This window comes from Nyctibius grandis, chromosome 6 (assembly GCF_013368605.1).
Source record: "Nyctibius grandis isolate bNycGra1 chromosome 6, bNycGra1.pri, whole genome shotgun sequence".
Lineage (NCBI taxonomy): Eukaryota > Metazoa > Chordata > Aves > Nyctibiiformes > Nyctibiidae > Nyctibius > Nyctibius grandis.
This window is the reverse complement of record NC_090663.1, coordinates 84624072-84644737: the sequence shown is the minus strand read 5'-3', so window position 1 is coordinate 84644737 and position 20666 is coordinate 84624072. Positions and strand designations below refer to the sequence as shown.

The 20666-nt window shown below is 40.0% G+C and overlaps 1 protein-coding gene across 1 annotated transcript in view; it reads left to right on the top strand.

The window, feature by feature from the left end:
* UGT8 (UDP glycosyltransferase 8) overlaps positions 1-19392 on the top strand; it is a 40971-nt gene extending 21579 nt beyond the window's left edge. Inside the window, exons 3-6 of the mRNA XM_068403464.1 lie at positions 11204-11346; positions 13652-13728; positions 15205-15424; positions 17037-19392. Coding sequence (XP_068259565.1) covers positions 11204-11346; positions 13652-13728; positions 15205-15424; positions 17037-17400 — 804 coding nt within the window. The 3' untranslated portion in view covers positions 17401-19392. The remainder of the gene's footprint in view (positions 1-11203; positions 11347-13651; positions 13729-15204; positions 15425-17036) is intronic.
* The last annotated feature ends 1274 nt before the right edge of the window (positions 19393-20666 follow it).

Genomic DNA, 20666 nt, shown 5'->3' with positions numbered 1-20666 from the left:
CACAAACTGAAGTGATTCATATGTTGTGGTTTAAGTTGAGCTGCTTCTCATTTGCATCTGCACAGGTTTTGAAGTTTCCTAACTACCTCTGTGTAACACCATGCTTTTTTTCAGTGCTGATCTTGGGGTGGTACTTGGGCTGGAATGCCATTTGATAGGAAAAGAGAAACAAATGATAGTTCACTTCTTTAATTCTTCTGTACCTGAGTAAACTAAATTTATGCTACAACGGAGGGTGTTCACATTGCAGAATTAGAAGCTGTCCTTTCAGCCATAGCTGTCAACAAATAGTAATTACAGTAATTTACTTCCTCCTCGCTGTAGATCTCTTATCTCATTATGTAAATCTAGATGTATGTAACAAATTGGTGGCTTAGAAATATCTTCACTAAAAAGTTTTTTTTCCTGAGCCTTGCTGACAGTTGTATGTTTAGTAGGCACATGTTAGCTGATACTGATATTTATCTTTAAAATTAGGTGGAGGAATACAGAGGCATTTTATTCCTTCAGTCAGATTTTTCTCCTTCGTTCAAATTCAAGGACACTATAACTGTCTATAAGCTCTTGCAGAGGGTAGCAATAGATTTTTGCGCATGGCATAGCACCATTGCTTTTTTTTTGAAGTCTGGGGAATAGTTCTTACAGAGCCACTTTTGACAGTAAATTTCTGGTGATGTGAAGCAATTCTAGAGCTGTTTTAAAATGCATGTGACTGTCAGTTGGGGAGGCAAAAAGTCTTTTAAGGATGATAGAGATTACAGGGCACTGTGTAAATTCTGTGCTGAACCATATAATCATGTATTTTGGCTCTGAAATATATTCCCACATAAAGCTGCTTCCCCCCCAACAACTGATCTCTTGCTATGCACATAAGCGTTGTCTGAGCTCTTCAGGTACCCACAGCCGTAAAACTGCCGTAGTCTCCCATCGCAGATGCTCTAGCATGCCTCTCTTCATGAACCATGTCTCTTCCTGCTCTACTGCTGCATTTTAGTTTTGGGAAGATGTGTGACTCAGCATCTACTTGTGTAGTATAAGACACAGGAAAAAGGATGCAGGGCTGATTTCAGAAGCCAGTATCTCCAGTAAAACTTGGTCGGGAACGCAGACCTTCCAAGTGCATGTGCCAAATGGAAGCTGGCATCCAGCGATCTGATGAATGAACACCGGAGCTCTTCAGCAAGAGTGTGCTGTCCATCAAAATGCAAGTTTACTTGGTTCATGGATAGTAATATGGGGTGGTTATTTCTTCAGCTCAAATGATTGTTTGTATTGGGAATGGAAAATGCAAGGTTCAGACCTTGGATGTTGCATAGGTCGAAATATGAAAGTTAAAAGAAACAGAAGTTATTTTACTATTTCCTTATTTACAAAAAAATCAAACAGGTTAACGTAAGTTACTGTTATAAACAGGTTTTCTGGTTTTAAATATTCTAATTCATTTTCATACTGAAACACACAAATTACCAAAGTTAAGTCTTGTTGATGTGCAGTGCTTTAACTGTGAGTGTCACTTGTAAGTTTTTAAGACTGACCTGTATGTAAGACAAACAATGAGCTACTGTTTTTTCCATGGGTCGCTTCTCTAGCGTACTGTAGGATAATTTCTAGCATTATGTAGAGAAACAGAAGGTAAGAGCTTATTTCCAAAGGCATACTTTTTTTTATGTAATATTTGCATCATGCTTGAGTTTGAACACCATGTTTGTATAGAATGGGAAATGGGGGTGTGTTCAAAACTGACTTTTAAGAGCAGCAAGCCTAATTATTAATATTATTGACTTAAAAAAAAAATCTTGTGATCAAGACAACTTTTCATATGTTGTAGTTGCTTAAAGGTTATTTGAGTAACTTGTGTTTAGCTAATAATCTGCTTGGGCACTTACATATCCTGTGGCTGAGCTGCTGTTGTCAGACAGCACCCGTTGCTTGGGGTGGTGAAGTGTCTGTGGCCTCAGGAGAGGAAGGAGGCTTCTGAGGAAGGACTCAATGTGATGGATGGGGAGGAGAAGGGATGGTCCTGTGCCTGGCTCCCTGCCCCAGTGTTAGTGGCTTGAGAGCAGGTGGTATGTAACCTCTTCCAGCCTGTTAAATACATAAATATTCTATATAAATATATGTATGTTATGTCTGTGTATATCTGTGTGTGTATACATACATGCACACATGTGTGTGTAAATATATTTATAAATACCAAAGAAAACAGAAGGGAGGAGGTAAGCTCCAGGGAGAAAGAAAAGCTCTTTCATCTGAAGAGGAAATGAAGAACAATTTGCCATTATTAAATGAAAGCTTCAGGCTAGAATTATATCTCCTACTGTCCACAGAGCACAGGTGTCATACTGGAACAATGGAAGACAATTTCCCACCTAAATTAGTTTATAATGTGGATTTATGGGTGGGGCTATGTGTCAGTATCTCTAATGCAGAGGTTTGGATTCAAAATTCAGCTGCTTTTCAATTTTCTTCTTCCTGTATTTTCTGCAACTTAACTTGACCCAGTGTTCTATAGATGGAGTAAGTAAAAACAGTCTCTATACTTAAAACTGTCTTTTCTTAATTGTTACTTGTACAGCTTTATCTACTACATATGCAGCTACTGAATCTGTAGGAGGATTGGCAAAACCCTGGTTTGTATTTACATTTAATAATTGTAAACTTTTCAGTGTATGCTTGCAAGTTATATGATAGGGCTTCATGCTTAAGAAAGTGCATCTTTTTTTGTTATTTTCTAACAGAATATTGCCTCTGGGGCAACATCAGCAAGGTTTTAAATTTGAATCCTGGATTTGAGGATGCCTTTGCTGCACCAGCTACTCTATGCAGTGATTTTAGTAACCTCTCTTGAAGGACAAGCTGCTTATTTTTGACTACCTTCCATTCATTTGAAAGGCAAGGTTGCTTTCCCAGGGTGCTTGCCAAAGATCCAGTGAGTAATGGATTTTTGATGGAGAGTGTTGCATCAGGGAAGTACTTGCGCGGCAGTTTTCTGGTTGACCTCTAGTTCTAGGTAGGCTGTGTTCTTGGAGGCTTCATTGGATATGCCTGTAACTCTAGAGAGAGCTGAGATACAGGAGAAAAGACAAAGGCTTGTGGTACTGTATTTCTTGCCTGCATTTTTGAGTCTGAATTTCATTCCTCTTTAAAGTTAAATGGACTTAAACATTTGTTGGTATTGGATGTTAAATGGGAAAAGGCAGTAGAGGTCAGGGACAAGAAAAGGCAACATTTTAGACATTGAAAAGCTTCATAAGGCTTTAAGACTTCTTTTTTCACAATGCATTTTGATAAGCCAAATACGCAGTGTATGTATATGAAATAATTAGTGAGAAACATAAAAGGGAAACTGTATTTCAGCAGGGCTGAATCTGTGTGTAATACTATTGAAGAAGCACTTTATCAACAGTGTTGTTAGATTAATATGTGATGACAGTGCACTTAGTAGTGCCTGGGGTCCTAATAGAAAACAGTTCAGCTCTTTGTTTCCCAGTTGTGTGTTAGCATGGCTTTAACCAGCAAGAAAATAGAGAAACTTAGTCTACTGCCATAATCTAAGTATGCCTTGTTTTTAATGTGTACTAAGTACTGTTTTTGGAATTGTCTTACTCTCTGCTAATATGAACTACAAAATACAAAAAAAGTGAATATTAACTGCATGGACTTTGTGTATGGTAGATCTCACTAACAGAATGAGATTTATCAGCATCTTAGTAGTATGTGGTACAGGTCAGCCAACATCAGTCTGTCTAGGGAAGACAAGATATAAAGCTTGTTGAGACTTCACAAATATACCCTTTTCTGTTTCATTTTTAGAAGTTTCAGGTTGACTTCAGACAGCAGAATAAACGAAGGGAGAAAAGAAGGGGAGAGACCAGAAAAAATGTTAGTTACAAATTCACAGCAGAGAGGAGTTCAGTGACTGACAGCAACTTGTACCTGAGGAAAGAGAAAAATTAACTTGCAATTAATCCAGAGGGAAGTGGTGGTGTGGGGAAGGATCTTGTCCTGGCTGGGAGCAGTGTGGCTGCTGTTAATTGAACTGACTGAGCCTGATGATATGAAAAGGAACAAACCCTGATGAAATGGGAGGAGCATGTCTGTCTTGTGGCCATCACTTGTAAAAGGCAGGAATTTAGTTAGTGGAAGAATAACCTTCAGAGTGTGACATAGGCGCTAGCTGATGCGGAGGTGTTGGGCTGAGCCAGCAGAAGGCAGCTGGATGTGTTGAGTCAGGGAGGGTGTTCGCTGCAGTGTCCCATGTCCTTTGCTCATTAGAGCAAATAAAACCCCCTGTTTTCGGTTGTGAACTGATTCACAAATTCATGGCAAGTAAATGCAAGCAGTATACTTTGCTTAAAGTGATGGTGTTCCTCTGGGTTTGCTGTAGACTGACATTTTATAACTTCAGGATTATATGATAGGACCCTGCTTGTTCAGTGATAAAGGCTGTATAGTGGCATCTATATGACCTTTAACCACCTGTGCTGAAATACTGTTTTAGTAAAATCTGAAATGAGGTTAAAAATGTATTAATATAGCATTTAAATATTTCCCATGAGAGAAGTACTATTTAGAAGATGCCAGAGAAGTTAGGACACCAATAGCAATGGTCTGTGTACCTTTATTTATCAGTGAGTATCTCCTTTCTAAAGATCACTTCATGTGGCTTCTTATTTATTTTGAAATAGATCTGGTTCTGTCTATTCTAAGCAGCATTTTGTGATATGGGTTGCGTAGTATGCCTGTGCTCTCCATTGGGGAATGATGGTTTGCAACCATATTCAAAGAACGGACATTTGTGCTATTACACACTTGAATCGAGCAGCTGAACAGGGAAAGCTTCGGATATTACACCCGGTTATGTTTGTATTTGTGTACTTTGTTTATCTGAAACAAAGCTCAGTATTAGGCACCACTGGTTACTGCCAGCTGGGCCCTCACTCTATAGTCACAGCTGTGCATTTAGCATCTAAGCCTGCTAAGAATAGCTAATTAGAAAATGAAACAGAACAAAGCTCACATAGTCGGGCTGGGACAATAACATTCCTGTCTGAGAATGGTAAAAAGATTTATTTTAGTTTTTTATTCCTTGCCCTTCCCCCTCATGCCTATAGTACAGCATAGATCAATAAGTACTTATTCTCCCTACGCAAGCACAGGGACAACCTCAGTAAAAGACCAGTATGTACTCGAGCACCTTCACTCTTCAGTAATGTAGCGTCACACAGAAATTGTTACTCATGGGCAACCAAACTCAGAAAAGAGAACAAGGCAAGGTCGTAGTGTCTGCTTCCGTGCAAAGCTCGGACTGCAATAAATATTACCCATGTTGAACAAGCAGCCTGCTTAGGCAGCCTGTGAACAGTGTCTATGACAAACTGGAGGCAGCGTTTTAAAAGCAAGCATGCAACTTCTGAGAGGGGTGACATGGCCACAAGGCCAGTCCACTACTGTGTGAAAGCTCCCTGCCTAGGGAGGGAAGGCAATAGTCGCTGTCTGACCGCCTGTGCTGGGTCTGGGCAGGTGCCATACCTCTCTGTGAGACCTGGAAGTGTGTTTATCGCTTATTGAAAGGGTTTAGAAAGGGCATTTAACGTGGAATATAGTTGAAGATGAAATCGGTACCTCCCTTGGGACTCAGTGTGCCAGGGTCAGTCAGTCAACATAAATGGAACTAGGTATTTGAATGAACAGGTAAGGAGCTTCAAAAGAAAGTTTATCATTTCACTCTTCTACTCTTTTACTGTTTTGCCCAAAGAACATGCATTTGCACTAAGGTTAACATGAAAACAGGCAGGGGCCTGGCAGGGTTTGGCACAGTGTTGTAACTGGGGCTCCCTTGAGTGTTTCATACCTTAGCATGCATAGATTATTTTTTAAGATCACTTAACTCAAATGAAAATGTTAATTAATGTATTTATTAGATCATATTTTGTTGGGGATGTATATAAAGCTATAGTAGGATGAAGACCAAAATTTGGGTAGAAAATGTAGTTCATGATTCAGTTCAGAAACTGAACATGTGCTATAGTAGCCTTGACAGGTTTTCAGTCTTTCACATGGGCTAACCTCATCTGAGGTGGTACTGCACCTGGTGAGGAGATGAGGCTGGGCAAGAAGGGGTGTGGTGTGTCTAGCTTTGAGTGTTCAGATTTATCCTTTGCACGAGCCTCTCCACTGACAGCCTGGAGAAAACAACCTCCCTCACTCAAGTCACTTCTGCAAATACCTCTCTAATCCCAGACTTTTCAGCTATGTTTAAGTGTCATAAAACTTCTGGAAAATCCCACTATGCACCTGTGTATCCAGCTTAATGCTTTGTTAATGTCAGCTTGTTTTCAGTGTGAACTTACAAAGAATAATTATATTTTTAATACTTCTTCAGCTATATGTTATATGAGTGCCTGATCTAAGTTTCTTCAGAAATTCTATTGAAAATTTTGCTTTCAGGTTCATTGAGGTTTGGGGGTTACAATTGTTTGAGGTTCGATTCTTAGCTCGGAAGGGGAAGGCCACGTCTCTCTAAGCTGCTGGTCAGTCTGTCAAGTTTGCCAGGTAGCCTCAGCAAAGCAATGTTGTCTGCTGGCTAGGCTGGGACTTAAAGTAATTGAGGCAAGAGTTTTTCTTTCTACACAGCAAAAACTGAAAATACTTATATTTGGGAAAAAAGCTATCATCAGGTGCTCTGTTACAGGCACTGAAAGAGAACCATTTAAAGGAGTGCTTGTTTTTACGATGTATATGTAAAGTTTGAGTTAACTGCAAAAGTCAAAGGTATTTCCTTCTCACTTCTGTGTTCAGTTGAAGTTGGTAGAAGAATTAGAGGAAGGCTCAATAATGCAGCTTGTCATGTTAATAACCCTCCTCCCCAGACCTTTACTGTAGGTTTAGACCTCAAAAGTTGTAATTTTGAATATTAAGTATTAAGTATCCTTTCCTTACATTAAAAAAATTGCACTGAATTTGCGGCAAACCTGAGCATCGCTTAGACTGGGCAAAAGGAGGTGGCTTTGCTGCTGCAAGCAAGGAGCTGTAAAATGCTGCCCGAACAGGGAACACAGGTTTCAGTGAAGGCAGTTCTGACTCATCCTGACTGAGTGCGTTTTCATACGGTGCGTAGTTAGATCGGGAAGACAGACTGTGCTGGAGGTCAAAAGTGTAAGTGGATTTAAGAAGAAAAGGGTGAATTCATAGGGGATGAGCCGAGGTGTCTGTGAAACTCTCTAAGGTACAGCGTTGGAATGGTGGTTTCATTGAGGCTGGTACTTGGGGTGTTAGGGCTAATATGGCCTTAATGAATGGAAAGGTAGGAAGGTGACTAAAGGCTCTAGTGACTAGATATGGTGAAACTGTAGGCAAACAACATTGTCCTGTGGCATCAGGTTGTTTTCTTCCACAACTCAAGTTTTGTTAGAATTGCTCAAAGCTTGTATCTTGCACTGCTCATCCTGCATCACAGTCGCTGCAGTGCACTTCTGAAGTGAACATTGGGAATGTATATGTGAATTAAGTGATGTACATAGCCATAATAATAATGCTGATGAAGTATTTAGTCCCTTTCGTGTGCCAAGACCGTAGCCTGCTTTTTATCTACTGTGAATATCACTTCTATACCTTGTATGTCACACAAAGAACAGGGAAAGCACAAGAAAATACTGAGCCTTTGTGCCATGGCCCAGCTATTTGTACCAGGATGTTCAGATCTATCTTGCAACCAAAGAACGCCACTCACTTGGATTCAGCTTCACTAGATCTTCAGTTTAGAAAGTCTGTACTAAAAAGCTATCAGGAGAAATAATTATAAGAAGTTAAAGGAACCTGAGAATAACGGACTCCTCCAGGTCATGAACTCAGGGAACTCTACAAGGAGGCAGTGTAAGTACCTTGTTCTTAATTTCCTGATTTTTTTTTTTTTTAGCAAACTCTTGCATTTTTAGCCATGCTTAGTGGTCCCATTTCATTAAAACTGTTATGCCAGGAATTACACAGATGTATTCAAGGAGAGCCCTTGTCCTGACAGTCTGTAGTTCACTTTCTGTAAGCCCATGGATGGTACTGATCTCCAGCACACCTCTGGGGAAGCAGATTGGATGGGGGCTGCAGATCAGAAGGCTGGCAAGCAATTTCTCTTACTACCAGCATGATGTAAAGCTTAAGTAAAATTAGGACAAAATTGAATGGGGGAAAAAAAAAGAACCTTTCAGTTGATACGACAAGCTGAGTTGAAACTCTTCTGGATCTTCTCGAGGTTGCCACAGGAAAGTTTTGACCCTAGCTGTATCAGGAATCAAAACCATATTCTTACTAATTTAGTGTCCTAAAAGAAACCCTGAGGACAACTTCAAGTTCCTTTGCTTCTGGTTTAGGTTGGCCAGGCATCATCCAGCTCTGGTCTGGAAGCCCGTGGTAGCCGTGTAAGCTGTTGTTCTGTCTGAGCTAAGTCTGTGCCTGTTGCACTTGTGTTTGTTATGTACCTGTTGGATCAGAGCTGACTTGCACCTGACTGACTCAGAGCATGGCAAACCTCATTTCACTTCTCTTCCTTGTGTGGACCTGTCTGTAGGGGAAGCATGCCTGATTTCTGAAGTTAATGAAGATCTTTCCATGAAAACTCCTCTTGCTTGGATCGCAGTTTGAGAGCTTGAGTGTGCATTTGTGCATTGCCACACTTCAGAAGTGGGTCAGGAGAGGGAGCACTTGGATAACAAGCTTCAGTTTATACAAAATAAAACAGTTTGTGTTCTGTTAATTTTTTTTTATGTAATCCCATTTAACATGGCAAACAAATGCCATCTTTTGAGCACCTGTGTCATGGAGTTGTCATCAAGAAGGTGCTCCAGAAACCTCCAGGTTTCTGTCCCTCCAGGTATCAGGGTGGGTGAGTGCCCTATGAAGACCAGAGCCTGTGAATGTTGGGCTGCTTCTGGTTGTTGGAAGAAAACTTACCTTGTAACAGGTGACTTCAGCTCTCAGAATATAATTTGATTTAATGCCACAAATGAGCACTTGAGAACTGTCTTTTACAGCATGGTGCTTGATTGCTTTTCAGAATGGTTTGTCCTGGAGCCCATGTAAGGTTATTTTCTATTTAGCTTTAAACAACAGCTAGGAAGTAGTTCAAGATTTAACTAGTTGAACCATTAAGTAAAAGTGACTATAATATAATTACATTTGCAGTGTGCCTTAGGTCCTTAAGTAAAATCCAAGGACAAACTTTAAATAAATCACAAAACCGCTTGAAACATTCGTGTCAGAAGTTCAGCCCATAATAAATGATTCAGCTTTGAGGCAGGTCACAGACACTTCCCCTCCTTTCCCTTCTCCCTCCTCCCTCCACAGATGTAGGAAAAAAATGGAAGAGAAAGTGTACTGGAAAAGGATGAAAAAAAATGACAAAGTGTGGATTCTAGAGCAAGTGGAAATCCCTTTTTCACTGCATAGCAGAGACTAGTGTACAACCCCCAGTGTAATGTGCTGGTCTTTGTTACGCCTGCTGGTTTTTGTGGTAGCTTTTGTGGTTTTGTGCTCAGATAGGATAGCCCAGCATTACTCTGTTGCTGTCTGGCCTGCTATTTCTTACCAGGACAAGAGATGCATTGTGAACAGGGCTCTTAATTTTCCTTTTACTCATTTCCTATTGCTGTACTGATGTTGAGAAGGCTTATGCTTAAATTTAGTGAGCCCAGAATTGAACCATATCCTGGGAAATAGAAGATATTCTGTCAGACTATGACATATCTGTATGTTAGTGGTACAATTTTTTAGTTCCCACTCCCAAGAGTTGCATTGGAAAAAATAGAATTTAAATCTCCATTTCTGAAAGCAAAGGGTACACCGAGGCTTTTACCTTTTCTATCACTTTTCCCCCCACCCCAAAGCCAAATGACGTTGTGTCTGAGACTTGTTTAGCTGGCAGCTCTGCTCTCTCTTGTATGCTAGGATGGTTTTTCCTCCTGCCCTGCAGAGCCGTGCTGTCCTGTCAGCAGTGACACAGACCTCATTTCCACCAAGTCCAGCCTGGCATTTGGATGTTGGCAGTCGCCTCTGCAGCTTAACAGGGACTTGCCCGAAGCATCAGCTGTGAAGGAATTACCTGAGGCTGGACCCAAGGCACGGGGGTGTTTAGTGCCATGAAACCAGCCGTGGTCATGCATAGGGTGCTCCTGCCAGCAACCACGTGTGGGTCAAGCATCTCTTGGAGAGCCCCAAAGCCCTGTACAGCAGAAGGTGGGGGACTGACCCTGCTGCAGAAGTGTCGCAGGGTGCCCTGCTGTAAAAGCTGCTGCCACTCAACTTGAATCTCACGGCGTGGCCATCAGGTTACCCCGGGAGATGGGTGCTGGTTCTGCTCTCAGCATGCTGCTGAGCAGTGCAGTACTCCCAGACCTCTGCTTTCGGTGGTGTTGCATGCCTTGCCTAAGCTGAGGCAGCCTGGGAATCAAGAGGGTCGGCAAAAGTTGCACTGCAAGAGACTCAGTTACAGGAGGAGGATGAGCTTAAGGATGTAAAGAGCTTTGGCCTTTGTTACACTTGTGTTTTTTAATATAATACTGGTAACTTGCTGTGGAAGAGGCACACAGTTAGGTCTAAGGCAAAATATGTAGGCCCAAGAAGGAGGGACATCCACCCTGTCCTTGCTGTACAGATGCAGTGTTGTTCCTTGCTCCTTGAAATACGGGAGCAGTGGAAACTGAAGGTTTTTTTGAAGCTCTGGTTTCTTTCAAGTTGTGTTTATTTTATGTAAATGAAAGAAAAACAATGCTTTTGAAGTACTCTCACTACTTTTAAGGCTAGAAATCACACAGTTAAGTCCCAGATTTCATTCATGTATTTCCTGTGCTGTACTTCCAGACTGATACTACAAGATAGATCTATTTATATTTTGCTGAGTTAAAATGTAACGTGTTAACTTGTGAATGTGTGTCAACGGATCGGTTAAGAAAGGACAAACCGTCTTATGAAACTGGTTGTTAATACAGAAGCTAAAACAAACCCGGAAGAATTTGGCTGTTCGTAGCCTGTACTGTGGATTCTGAATCATTGAGTCATTGTAGTCAGTGATTTATAAATGTGACTTTTGAAACTTGGCTTGTGTAGTAACACAGGGACCAACAACTTTTCTTCCTAAGCAATGTTTACTTAATCTGTTTCTGTGGTTTACCTCTGCTTCCACAGTGCTCAGTATGAATTTTCCCTTTAACAGGATCTCCAAACGTGGGTGAATGGTGCTAACGAACATGGCTTTGTCCTCGTCTCATTTGGAGCTGGAGTGAAATACCTGTCAGAAGATATAGCAAATAAATTGGCGCATGCTCTGTCAAGACTGCCTCAGAGAGTTATCTGGAGGTAAGTGCAACGATAGATGTACTTAGGGTGATTTGAAGCGTGCTCACTTCCTCTTGTGCCATCTTGGGCTGGAGTTGCAGAAGCTGAAATTGAGACAGTCTGGGTGGCGCAGAGAACATGACTTTTGAAAGACGATCTTGGTGGAAATGTTGCATTCCTCTGGTAATGAGGAGGAGCAATGATTTTGTGTCAGAATAATGCACAGGTTATACTCCTATGCTGAGTTTATATCCTAGAAGGATTGGGGATGATGAAAAGAGTCTGAGGCAACACTTGTGACACACTGTCATAATTTCTGATGAAGAAGCCACCCTGGGGAGCAAGAGTGACATCCTGCAGATTTAATTGTAGATTTTCTTTCTTGTTTCTTCATTTTTTTTGAGCTCCTTCTCTTTTATCTGTAAACACAGACTTTCATAATTGCTATTCTCACTTGTCTTTCTGTGAGAAATTGGAGGAAGAAAAATCTGCAGGAGTAAAAAATCAGTAATTAGCTTTCTTGGCTCTAAAGACATCTTGAGTGGTGCTCTCAACTTAGTGTAAAAATCCAAGAACTGTTTAGTCAGCTCTGCTTCATGTGGAGCATTGCTCTGAAATATAATTCAGAGGAGTTCACATGAACTATTGTGTTCTAAACAATCAGTGTCTCGGTTTGACTGCTGTCCTTGCTGCACCTCTGGAATTGTATTACCAGTCTGTTTAGTGTCCTATTTCCCATCACCTGTTAGGGACTGTTTTCACTGCTGTGTAATTGACATAGTGAACCCCACTAAAGAACAGGAAAATGGAAATTTTTCAGGCTATGGCACAGAACCTTTGGTAGTTGTAGTAATGATCTCATCAGTTTTTGTTTGGGGTAGAGCTGCTATATGTTTCTTATTAAATGTGCAACGCTGCTTGGCTTGTAATTATTAGTTCCAGTTGATCTTATTGCTTTTTTTTTTGGTTTGTCCTTTTATCATGTTTTTCCTGGAATGTTTTTCTGTAGGAAGTATACACTTTCTGTAGTAAATAAATACATTTTAATGGATTTTTCTTGGGGATAGCTTTTTTTTAAATGCAAAAGCAACAAGTTCAGTTGAAACCTTCTGTTAAAATTTTTAATTTTCTTTGCTAGTATTTCCTTACCAATGCGCTTTTGGATTTTTTTGTGTGTTTTTTTTATCTGCAGTTAATTATCTGCTGAATGGCTTTTTGGATAGGGGAACCCACCTGCTGTTTCTTTCCATCATGATTTGTGGAATGGGAAGATGTCCCTGGGACTAGGTGTAAGACCTGGTCTTTGGGAGAGCTGAGCAAGCAGCTTTCAGTCACCCCAGTGGGAATTTGAGATCCATAATTAAATATCTAAATATGAAATTATGAGTCCAACTTAATACTTTGATTTTTTTTTTGTTCTTCAGACCATTGGTCTATGGTCTGTGTTGGACATGGGTGGCTTTTATACTAGACTTTTCTGAAAATGAGAAAGGCAGTACTGCTTGGCAGTCTTATGATGCCAAATCAAGGAAATCTTTGTAGTTCTTTGTATGCTTCTGATTATGGAGTACTAGTTAGAGCCAAAACCAGTAACCAGGTTTATTTGCTTTTATATAACTTAGTATAAATAATGTACGTTGTTTTCAACACACAGAATGTACAAGCCAGTTGTAAAGCTTTATGGCTTGCTTAATTGGGAATATGTAGGTGATTCTTTATGAAGTTGCAGTTCTAATGCTTTCTAATAACCAGAATATTTAAGTCTTTCGATGGAGCTGTCAAAGTTCTATTCTCTAGTAGTCACTGATAATTTTTTGCCTCTTTCTGTTTAGCAGATATTTAACTTCCTATATTAAGTGCAGATAACATTAATATGTAAATCAGTTTCTACTTTGAGCCTGTATTCTATGGGCTAAAGTTTTCCAGCAACCTCAGATGAGCAAGGCATTGCCATTGGGTTTCAGGCAGTTGAGCAAGTAAGGAAAACGCACTTGTTGTCTCAGTCTGATCCCAGACTTTTTGTCTGTAGTTTCTTGCCTTATAAGCTGAACTGTCAGCCTTTCCCTTCCTGGAATTAGTAACTTCTTTTAAAATAAGACAGTGTCAATTATCAAGGAAACTGGCCAACATGAAGTTGGAAGCTATTAGCTATTTACAGTGTTTTGTTGAGCCCATTTTGTTTTCTTGTAGTAGTGAGTAAACAGTATCCCTGTGTAACTGTAGATCTGCTTAGGGCTCGTGGATCATTTGGGTTGATTCTCTGGTTTGAGTTTACTCATTTTGGAGGTCTTGATAACTCAGCTTCCATTTGATTTTATTGTTTTAGGTTTTCAGGAAACAAACCAAAGAATTTAGGCAACAATACGAAGCTTATAGAATGGTTACCACAAAATGACCTCCTTGGTGAGTGCCTGTTTTGATTGTGTATCACTTATCCTTCCTTGAGTTCAGGTTGCTCTTCCAACAGTATTCTACTGAATTAGCAGTCATTATGAAGATAGGATAATTTCTGTAATGGAAGTCATAGAACAGGAATATAGAATTAATCAGAATAACAAGATGATGAAATCAAACACCTTTCTGAGGTTAATTATCTTTCCCTGGTACTAACTCCATTTTTTCCTTAAGTTAGTAGGGTGGAAGGACATAGTTATTCCAAAGACTATTTGTCCTAATAAATGGGAGATTTTTTTGACAGTTGACTTCTATATCATGGAAGCTATGCACTTTGAGAAAAAAATAATAAATAAGTAGGAATTTTCTTGAATCTGCTATTTTAGGGAACTGATGACTGTAAGAATTTCTGTTACAAAAAAGCATGGTATGGTGGTCACTGATCTTTTCATGGAAGAGTCATAAAACAGCATACAAAATTTGTTCATTGCATCAAAACAAGTCTTTGGAGTCTGTACATACTGCTGTACGTATACACATTTCTTTCTCCAAAGAAAGCTCTACCAGAACTTGGGCATGTGTTCCAAGCTGATAACCTTTCTGTTTAACCTGAGGTACTCCAGGTTCTCAGGTGCAGAGATGAAACTTTATATTCTTCCATCTTTTGGAAAAGACTATGTTAGAGTCTATGTATTTTATTTTTTGCCCTTCCTTCCCTACTGAAGGGTAGCTGAATACATTGCAGATCCGAGGGGCCACAGAATATTTATGGTTGTCTCTGGGATACCTGGATGTTTGTGTGTTTGCAAAACAGCTCCAGTGCTATGATGTGTGCTGATGAACACATTAACCATGCGTGTATGTCAGGGTGTGTGCATGTCAGCTGGAATATTTATCATAATGTAGTGATTAGGCAAATGACTTTTAAAGCAGGTAGATTTGTTTTGGGTACTAAATTGCTCTGAGGCAGTCTCATTTTTCCATTACATGAAGTTATCGTTGTCAGATCTTGCTAGCCTGAAGTAAGGCATGTGAAGCTTTAGAGAGAAGGTAACATCAGTTGTCCTGTCATTAAATAGCTTGTATTTCATATGAATAATGAGGAAAAATGCGCTCTCACTGACTCATTTCTACTGCTGAACAGGTTGTAGTCACCACCTGCAGCTACTCATGAGTAAACAATGCATATTAATTACTCTGTTAATGATTTTACACAACTTGTGTACATGGGAATTCTCTTTGCATTAGCCATTCCCTCTCTCTTAGTGTATAAGGAAATGATCTAATGCATGTGAAATTTCAGCAGAGGGAGTTTGAGGAGAACTTCAGAACAAGTTGCGTTCATTTTTGCCTTCCTGAATTGCAGCCATAGAAACATGGTGACAAATGTGTTGTTGCACCCAGTTGCTTCAATAACTTTACATTAAGGAGATGTAAATGTTTTTTGGTTTTTTTTTTTAATCTTCATGCCTCTTCTGTTTTCAGGTCACTCTAACATTAAAGCTTTTCTTAGTCATGGAGGTTTGAACAGCATTTTTGAAACGATGTACCATGGGGTCCCGGTGGTGGGGATTCCCCTTTTTGGAGACCATTATGACACTATGACTCGGGTGCAGGCCAAAGGCATGGGAATATTGTTGAACTGGAAGACCATCACTGAAGGTGAATTGTATGAAGCCCTTGTAAAAGTTATTAATGATCCCAGGTATGCAATAATAAATGCTTTTATTTTAACTTATGAGATAAATCTGCATATATGGAACCTTTGTGCAAGGGGGGAAAAAAACCCCACGTCTTGGGATTTGTGTTTACAGTTGGGGCAAGTCTTTGGTTGTTCCTTTTCACAAGATTAGTCAGTTGATCAGGCTTCTGTGTAGGTGCTAAGCTCGTTGCTCAGCGTACCAAAACTCAATTGTCTCATTTGCATTTGGTGACAGTTGCCATGTGAAGGGCAGGAAGGTTATAGAAACAAACCTGTCTTGACTTATTCCTTGTTGCAGACCAATGTCTCTTTGTGTGTCTTGATTACTCCATATTTAGCAGTGTGTGCTGCCTAAGGGGCCTGGAGCAAAATATACGTATAGGATTGTAGGGTGACATGTTTGGATTGTAGCTAAAAACAGGGAGATAGTCAAAAAGTGTGACGTTTTTCTGAAGTTTCATGATTTGATTGAAAAAAAAAAAAATATATATTTTCCTGTTCTGGCCGGTAATACCTCTTGTAGGGTCACGAGGGTCATTTGTGTTTGTTGCAATGACAATATTCTAACCAATTATGATGAATGTGAGGACTCCAGTTTGACTTTTGTAAATTTTTTTTGCTACTCAAGTGGAATAAGAAAAAGCCCGTGAACTGGGTTTCATAACTCTTTCTAATTCCAGCAAACAAATTTGCTCAGGATTATTAAAGTGTGAGGAGAGTCACTTCACAACTTTGTTCCAAACTGTTTCAAATGTGTGATGTTCAGACCATCTCCAGATTAAAAATAATGACGTGTTAGCTGGCGGTTTATTGTATCAGGCTAACCATAGTTTTGGAGCACGGTGCTGACAATGCTGCTTGCTTTCATGGGAGCAAAGTCTTTAAGCAGCACTTGCCTTAAGGAAGGAGAAGCCTGGAAGGTGTGAGCAGCAGAACCGCAGCGAAGGGGAATGTGGCTAAAGGGATCTCAATAACATCAGTTGCATCACCTTTCCCTTGTGCAACTGTCCTTAGTGGAAAGGCAAGTCCTGAATAAATAACCTGTCGACCCCACAGCTGCGGTGAGGGGAGAGAGAAGGAATCTGACATGGTTGGCTGCTGGGGGTGGCCTGTTGAGAAAAATCAAGTTTTAGGCTGAACTCTGTACCCAAGCGTAAATAGTCTGTTGTGCAATCAAATGAGTTTCTCTTTGTTTTGTGTTTCTCTGGTAATTCAGTTGCACAATAACATAAATGAGTGTGTTAGAAGGGGTATATTGCCACCTTACAGTGGGAAGAGGAAATGTGTCTCACTCAATAGGATGCATTTTGGGTTAGGTAAGAGTCCCTTGAAGAACTTGGCTCTTCGTGGCTTTGCTGGAGGGTGGATTTCTGCCTTTAGTCACACACGGGTCTGCTTTTCTAGCCATTCTTCATCAACGAGCTGTAAGGACTGACTTTAAGGCAGATTATCTGCAGTGTCTAGCCCTCTGTATGCTAGTGGTTGCGAGAGTCCTGCGGTAATACTCTGTTTGATATGAAGAGGCTTAAGTATATTTACATGTTTGCAGGTTTGCATTGCTCAGAGCGCAGATGATGATTTTTCCTTTCTTCCCTTTTCTTTTTCTTCCCCGCAGCTACCGACAGCAGGCCCAGAGGCTGTCTGAGATCCACAAAGACCAACCCGGTCACCCTGTTAACCGGACTGTGTACTGGATTAACTACATCCTCCGTCACAACGGAGCCCAACATCTACGTGCCGCTGTTTACAGCATCTCTTTCTATCAGTATTTCTTACTGGATATTGCCTTTGTTGTACTAGTGGGTGCTGCCTTACTTTATTATATTTTGGCCAGGATAACAAAATTGATCTGCAAACAAAGCGAACACATTAGGTCAAACGACAAACACAGCGCTGTTAATGGACATTACCAGAACGGGACCCCCAATGGCAAGTATAGAAGAAATGGCCACATTAAGCATGAAAAAAAGGTGAAATGAGCCAACTGCCCCATGTAAAGTAGTAATGAATCAGATCAGTAATTGAATTTTATCGCTGTAACTTAGTCTAACAACTACTTAAAACCTCAATAAGCAGTTCTAACACTCCCCTTCAGTATGTAATGTTATGTGACAAAATTCAATGGAACTAAGAAGTCTTTTTTTTTAAAAAAAGGCAAGCACAACCTAAAATGGAAAATATTTTATTCTTAATACTGATGCAGAGAGGTTATTTTGGCACTGAAGTTTTTAGAAGCCTTAATTCTCTAAAGTTATACAATGACCGTATTTATGAATTTTCAGTTTTTAAAAGCTAAATGTGTGTGTCCCGAATGAAGAAAGGTTTCTTTTTATTTGCAGAGGTGTTTTCCTTTTATTTTTTTATGATTTTGGATATATCCATCTTTTAGCTGGGAGAGCTTTAGTGCTAGTTCTATGTTTCCTTTGTTGAAGGTTCAACACATTGTGTAAGAATGCTGTTGAAGTTTTTCCCAGTCTTTGTGCAAGAAATAGCAAGTTGTGGACTGAGAACACAGACATGAAAAAAAAAAATCTTTAAAATGAGCACTGAAGAAAAATGGCAAAACTATGTACTTGTTTGGCTGATAAGCTGTGTAACTCTTCTGCTCTCTACCAGTACTTTGGAGAAAAGGGTCTTGAGCAAGTCTACAATATGTCCTAGTTTTTAATTGATAAAAAATTTTTATTGGTTGCCTTTCTCTGCATATATAACTTATGCCACGAAAATATTAGGGAGTTTTATTTCAGTTTAAAATACGGCTGTGTGGGAAGTAGATTTGCATAAGTAAGGAAAGATAAACAACAAAAGAAAATCTAGCCCTGTGCTTGAGGCAGGAGGCTTTGTAATGGCCCAGAGCTGTGCAGAATCAAACCACTATTTGGGGTTTGTTTAAAAAAAAAAACCAACCAAACAAACAAAAAAAACACAAACAAACAAACAAAACAAACAAAAAAACCCAAGAAACACAACACACACCTCCCCTGCCCCAAAGTTGAATGTCTTTCCTGTTAATTCTCATTATTCTTAAGTTCTTTCTAGATCGCAGTGTTGTTAGATGTTCTCTTTCAGTGGCTGTATCTGGCAAAATATTACCTTCTGTTAGCCTGGGCCATGCAATCCATGGTTCACATAGTTGCCAATATGAATTCTCCCGGGCGGGACGGGAGGCTGCTCTCCGGGCGGTGACCAGCCTTCCTGCTGAGGTCTGACGGGACGCGTGGGGTGAAGCCTGGCCACCCGAGCGCGAGGTTTGCAGAGGAGGTTGTCTCCCCCCTTCCCTTGCTACGGCCCCTCCCTGCAACAATCTCTCTCAATCATTGTCGCCGACGTGGGACGCTGGCGGTGGTGTGCGCCGAGGGCGGGGACGCGGGGCACTGGGCGTAAAATCGTAACTGCCCTGCACCAGCGTTGGCAACTATGAGTTTATTTCCATGTCATTCTGTTTACTTGGAATTTGCACTACACCTGTTGTGAGTGTATGCTTTATTTATTTGTAGTTTGAAATTCCATGCCTGAAAGAGAAAGGGAAAGAAACCCATTTACCTGGTGTCTTTCACTAACGTGGGAAGAGTTGTGATGATGACAGGATGCTGAGATCATCTTCATACACAGTGATGCAATATTTCACTATCATTCCATCAGGAGCCTCTATCCTAGAGCAATAAATAACAGTACAGATATGTTTCTAATATACAGTACAGCTACTTGTACTGCTTTCTGAATACTTGAAGAAAATGGTATTATAAATAAGCCTATTAGCTATTTCTTTTTACAATCTTGCAGTTTCTGGCAACTAAAGGAGCACACAGAGGCGATGAACGGTGGGATGGTAATAAGACTTCGAGTGTATGAATGACTTGGTTTAAATGTGGGGTTTTTTTGGCATTGAAGGTACAAAAGCACTGACCGGATGATTAAGCATAATTTAATCTCCACTGTGATAAAACTTAAGCAATAAACATGGATTTAATAGAGAAATTCTGTTGTTGGAAGTATATTTTTATTCAAATGAATGCTGTTTGTTTTAAAGTACCCAGTGTGTGTGAGTGTACATAAATGGATGCTTATTAGGGTACACAAATTCTTTCTTATCAGTATATACCATGATGCATAATAAGTATTTGAAATCAAAAATTATTGTTTTGTGAATGTAGATCTACTTCCTATAGGAGTGTTGAATCAATTGGAAGATGGAATGCTGAAGCAGATTTCTTCTTTAAAGCAGTTAAAATTTTTAAGTTATGTAAACATTCCTGGTAAAGCGTTTTTTTTGCCTGTATGTGTTAAGTTCTACCCATTTCTTAGCAAGCAAAACCACAAGATTTTTCCCAGTGATATTAATGAGGTGATTGATTTCTGAATGGTGTCTTTTAGATATAAGCATGATTCAATTCTGTTGCAAAAAGAGGGAGTTGCTGCGTTATTGATTGTATTAGCGAACTTCTAGATGGGTCTGACCCACCTAAGCTGTAGGAATACCTGTTTTTGTTCAAAGTTACTTTCTTCTAAGTTCAAATATGATAAGATCCAGTAGTTATTTTTTATTTCAGCTCGCTCCAATATCGCAGGAACCTAGATTAGACAAAGTGGGTGGATAATGGTGTGGGGGGAACCTTTCCATGAAATGCGTCTGACAGGAGGAGAGTAAAACTGGTGCAAAATTAGTCCCTTCTTAGCTGTTCCTGGGGCAGGGGTGCAGAAGACCCCAGGCAGCACAGCACAGCTGTGTAACCTGCACCCCTCACACAGCTTTCTAAATGGCCTTCACTGCTCTCCCAAGTATCTGTGTATAAAAAGAAAGGTAATTGGAGCAACTGATAAACTATACTATGGGCAAAACTTAGATAGGAAATAGCCACAATAAGAAGTACTGAAGACACATGACACTTGAATAAAGATTTTCAAAGCAGCTTGAGACAGTTGGGTACTTGCCGTAGGTTTTGGTATTCCACTTTCTGATTTGCTTTGAATGGCTTAATGATTCAAGAAGAAAGCAGCCATTAAACCCAAGAGAGTTTAATTGTCATCTACAGAAATAGGTTCTGGAGATAGTTATCAAGTATTCAGAGTTTAAGGACATCGATGAATATCCTAGCAGTTTTTTCTTGCTCCCCAGATCACTGGCAAAATCAGGTTTTTAATACTATTCTGTGTTTAATCTCTTTTTGATGTTCTTGAAAGATACCACTTTTCATGATGATGTTCTGATTTTATTCTGTGGCATGGTAAGTAGGCAGTATTTGCT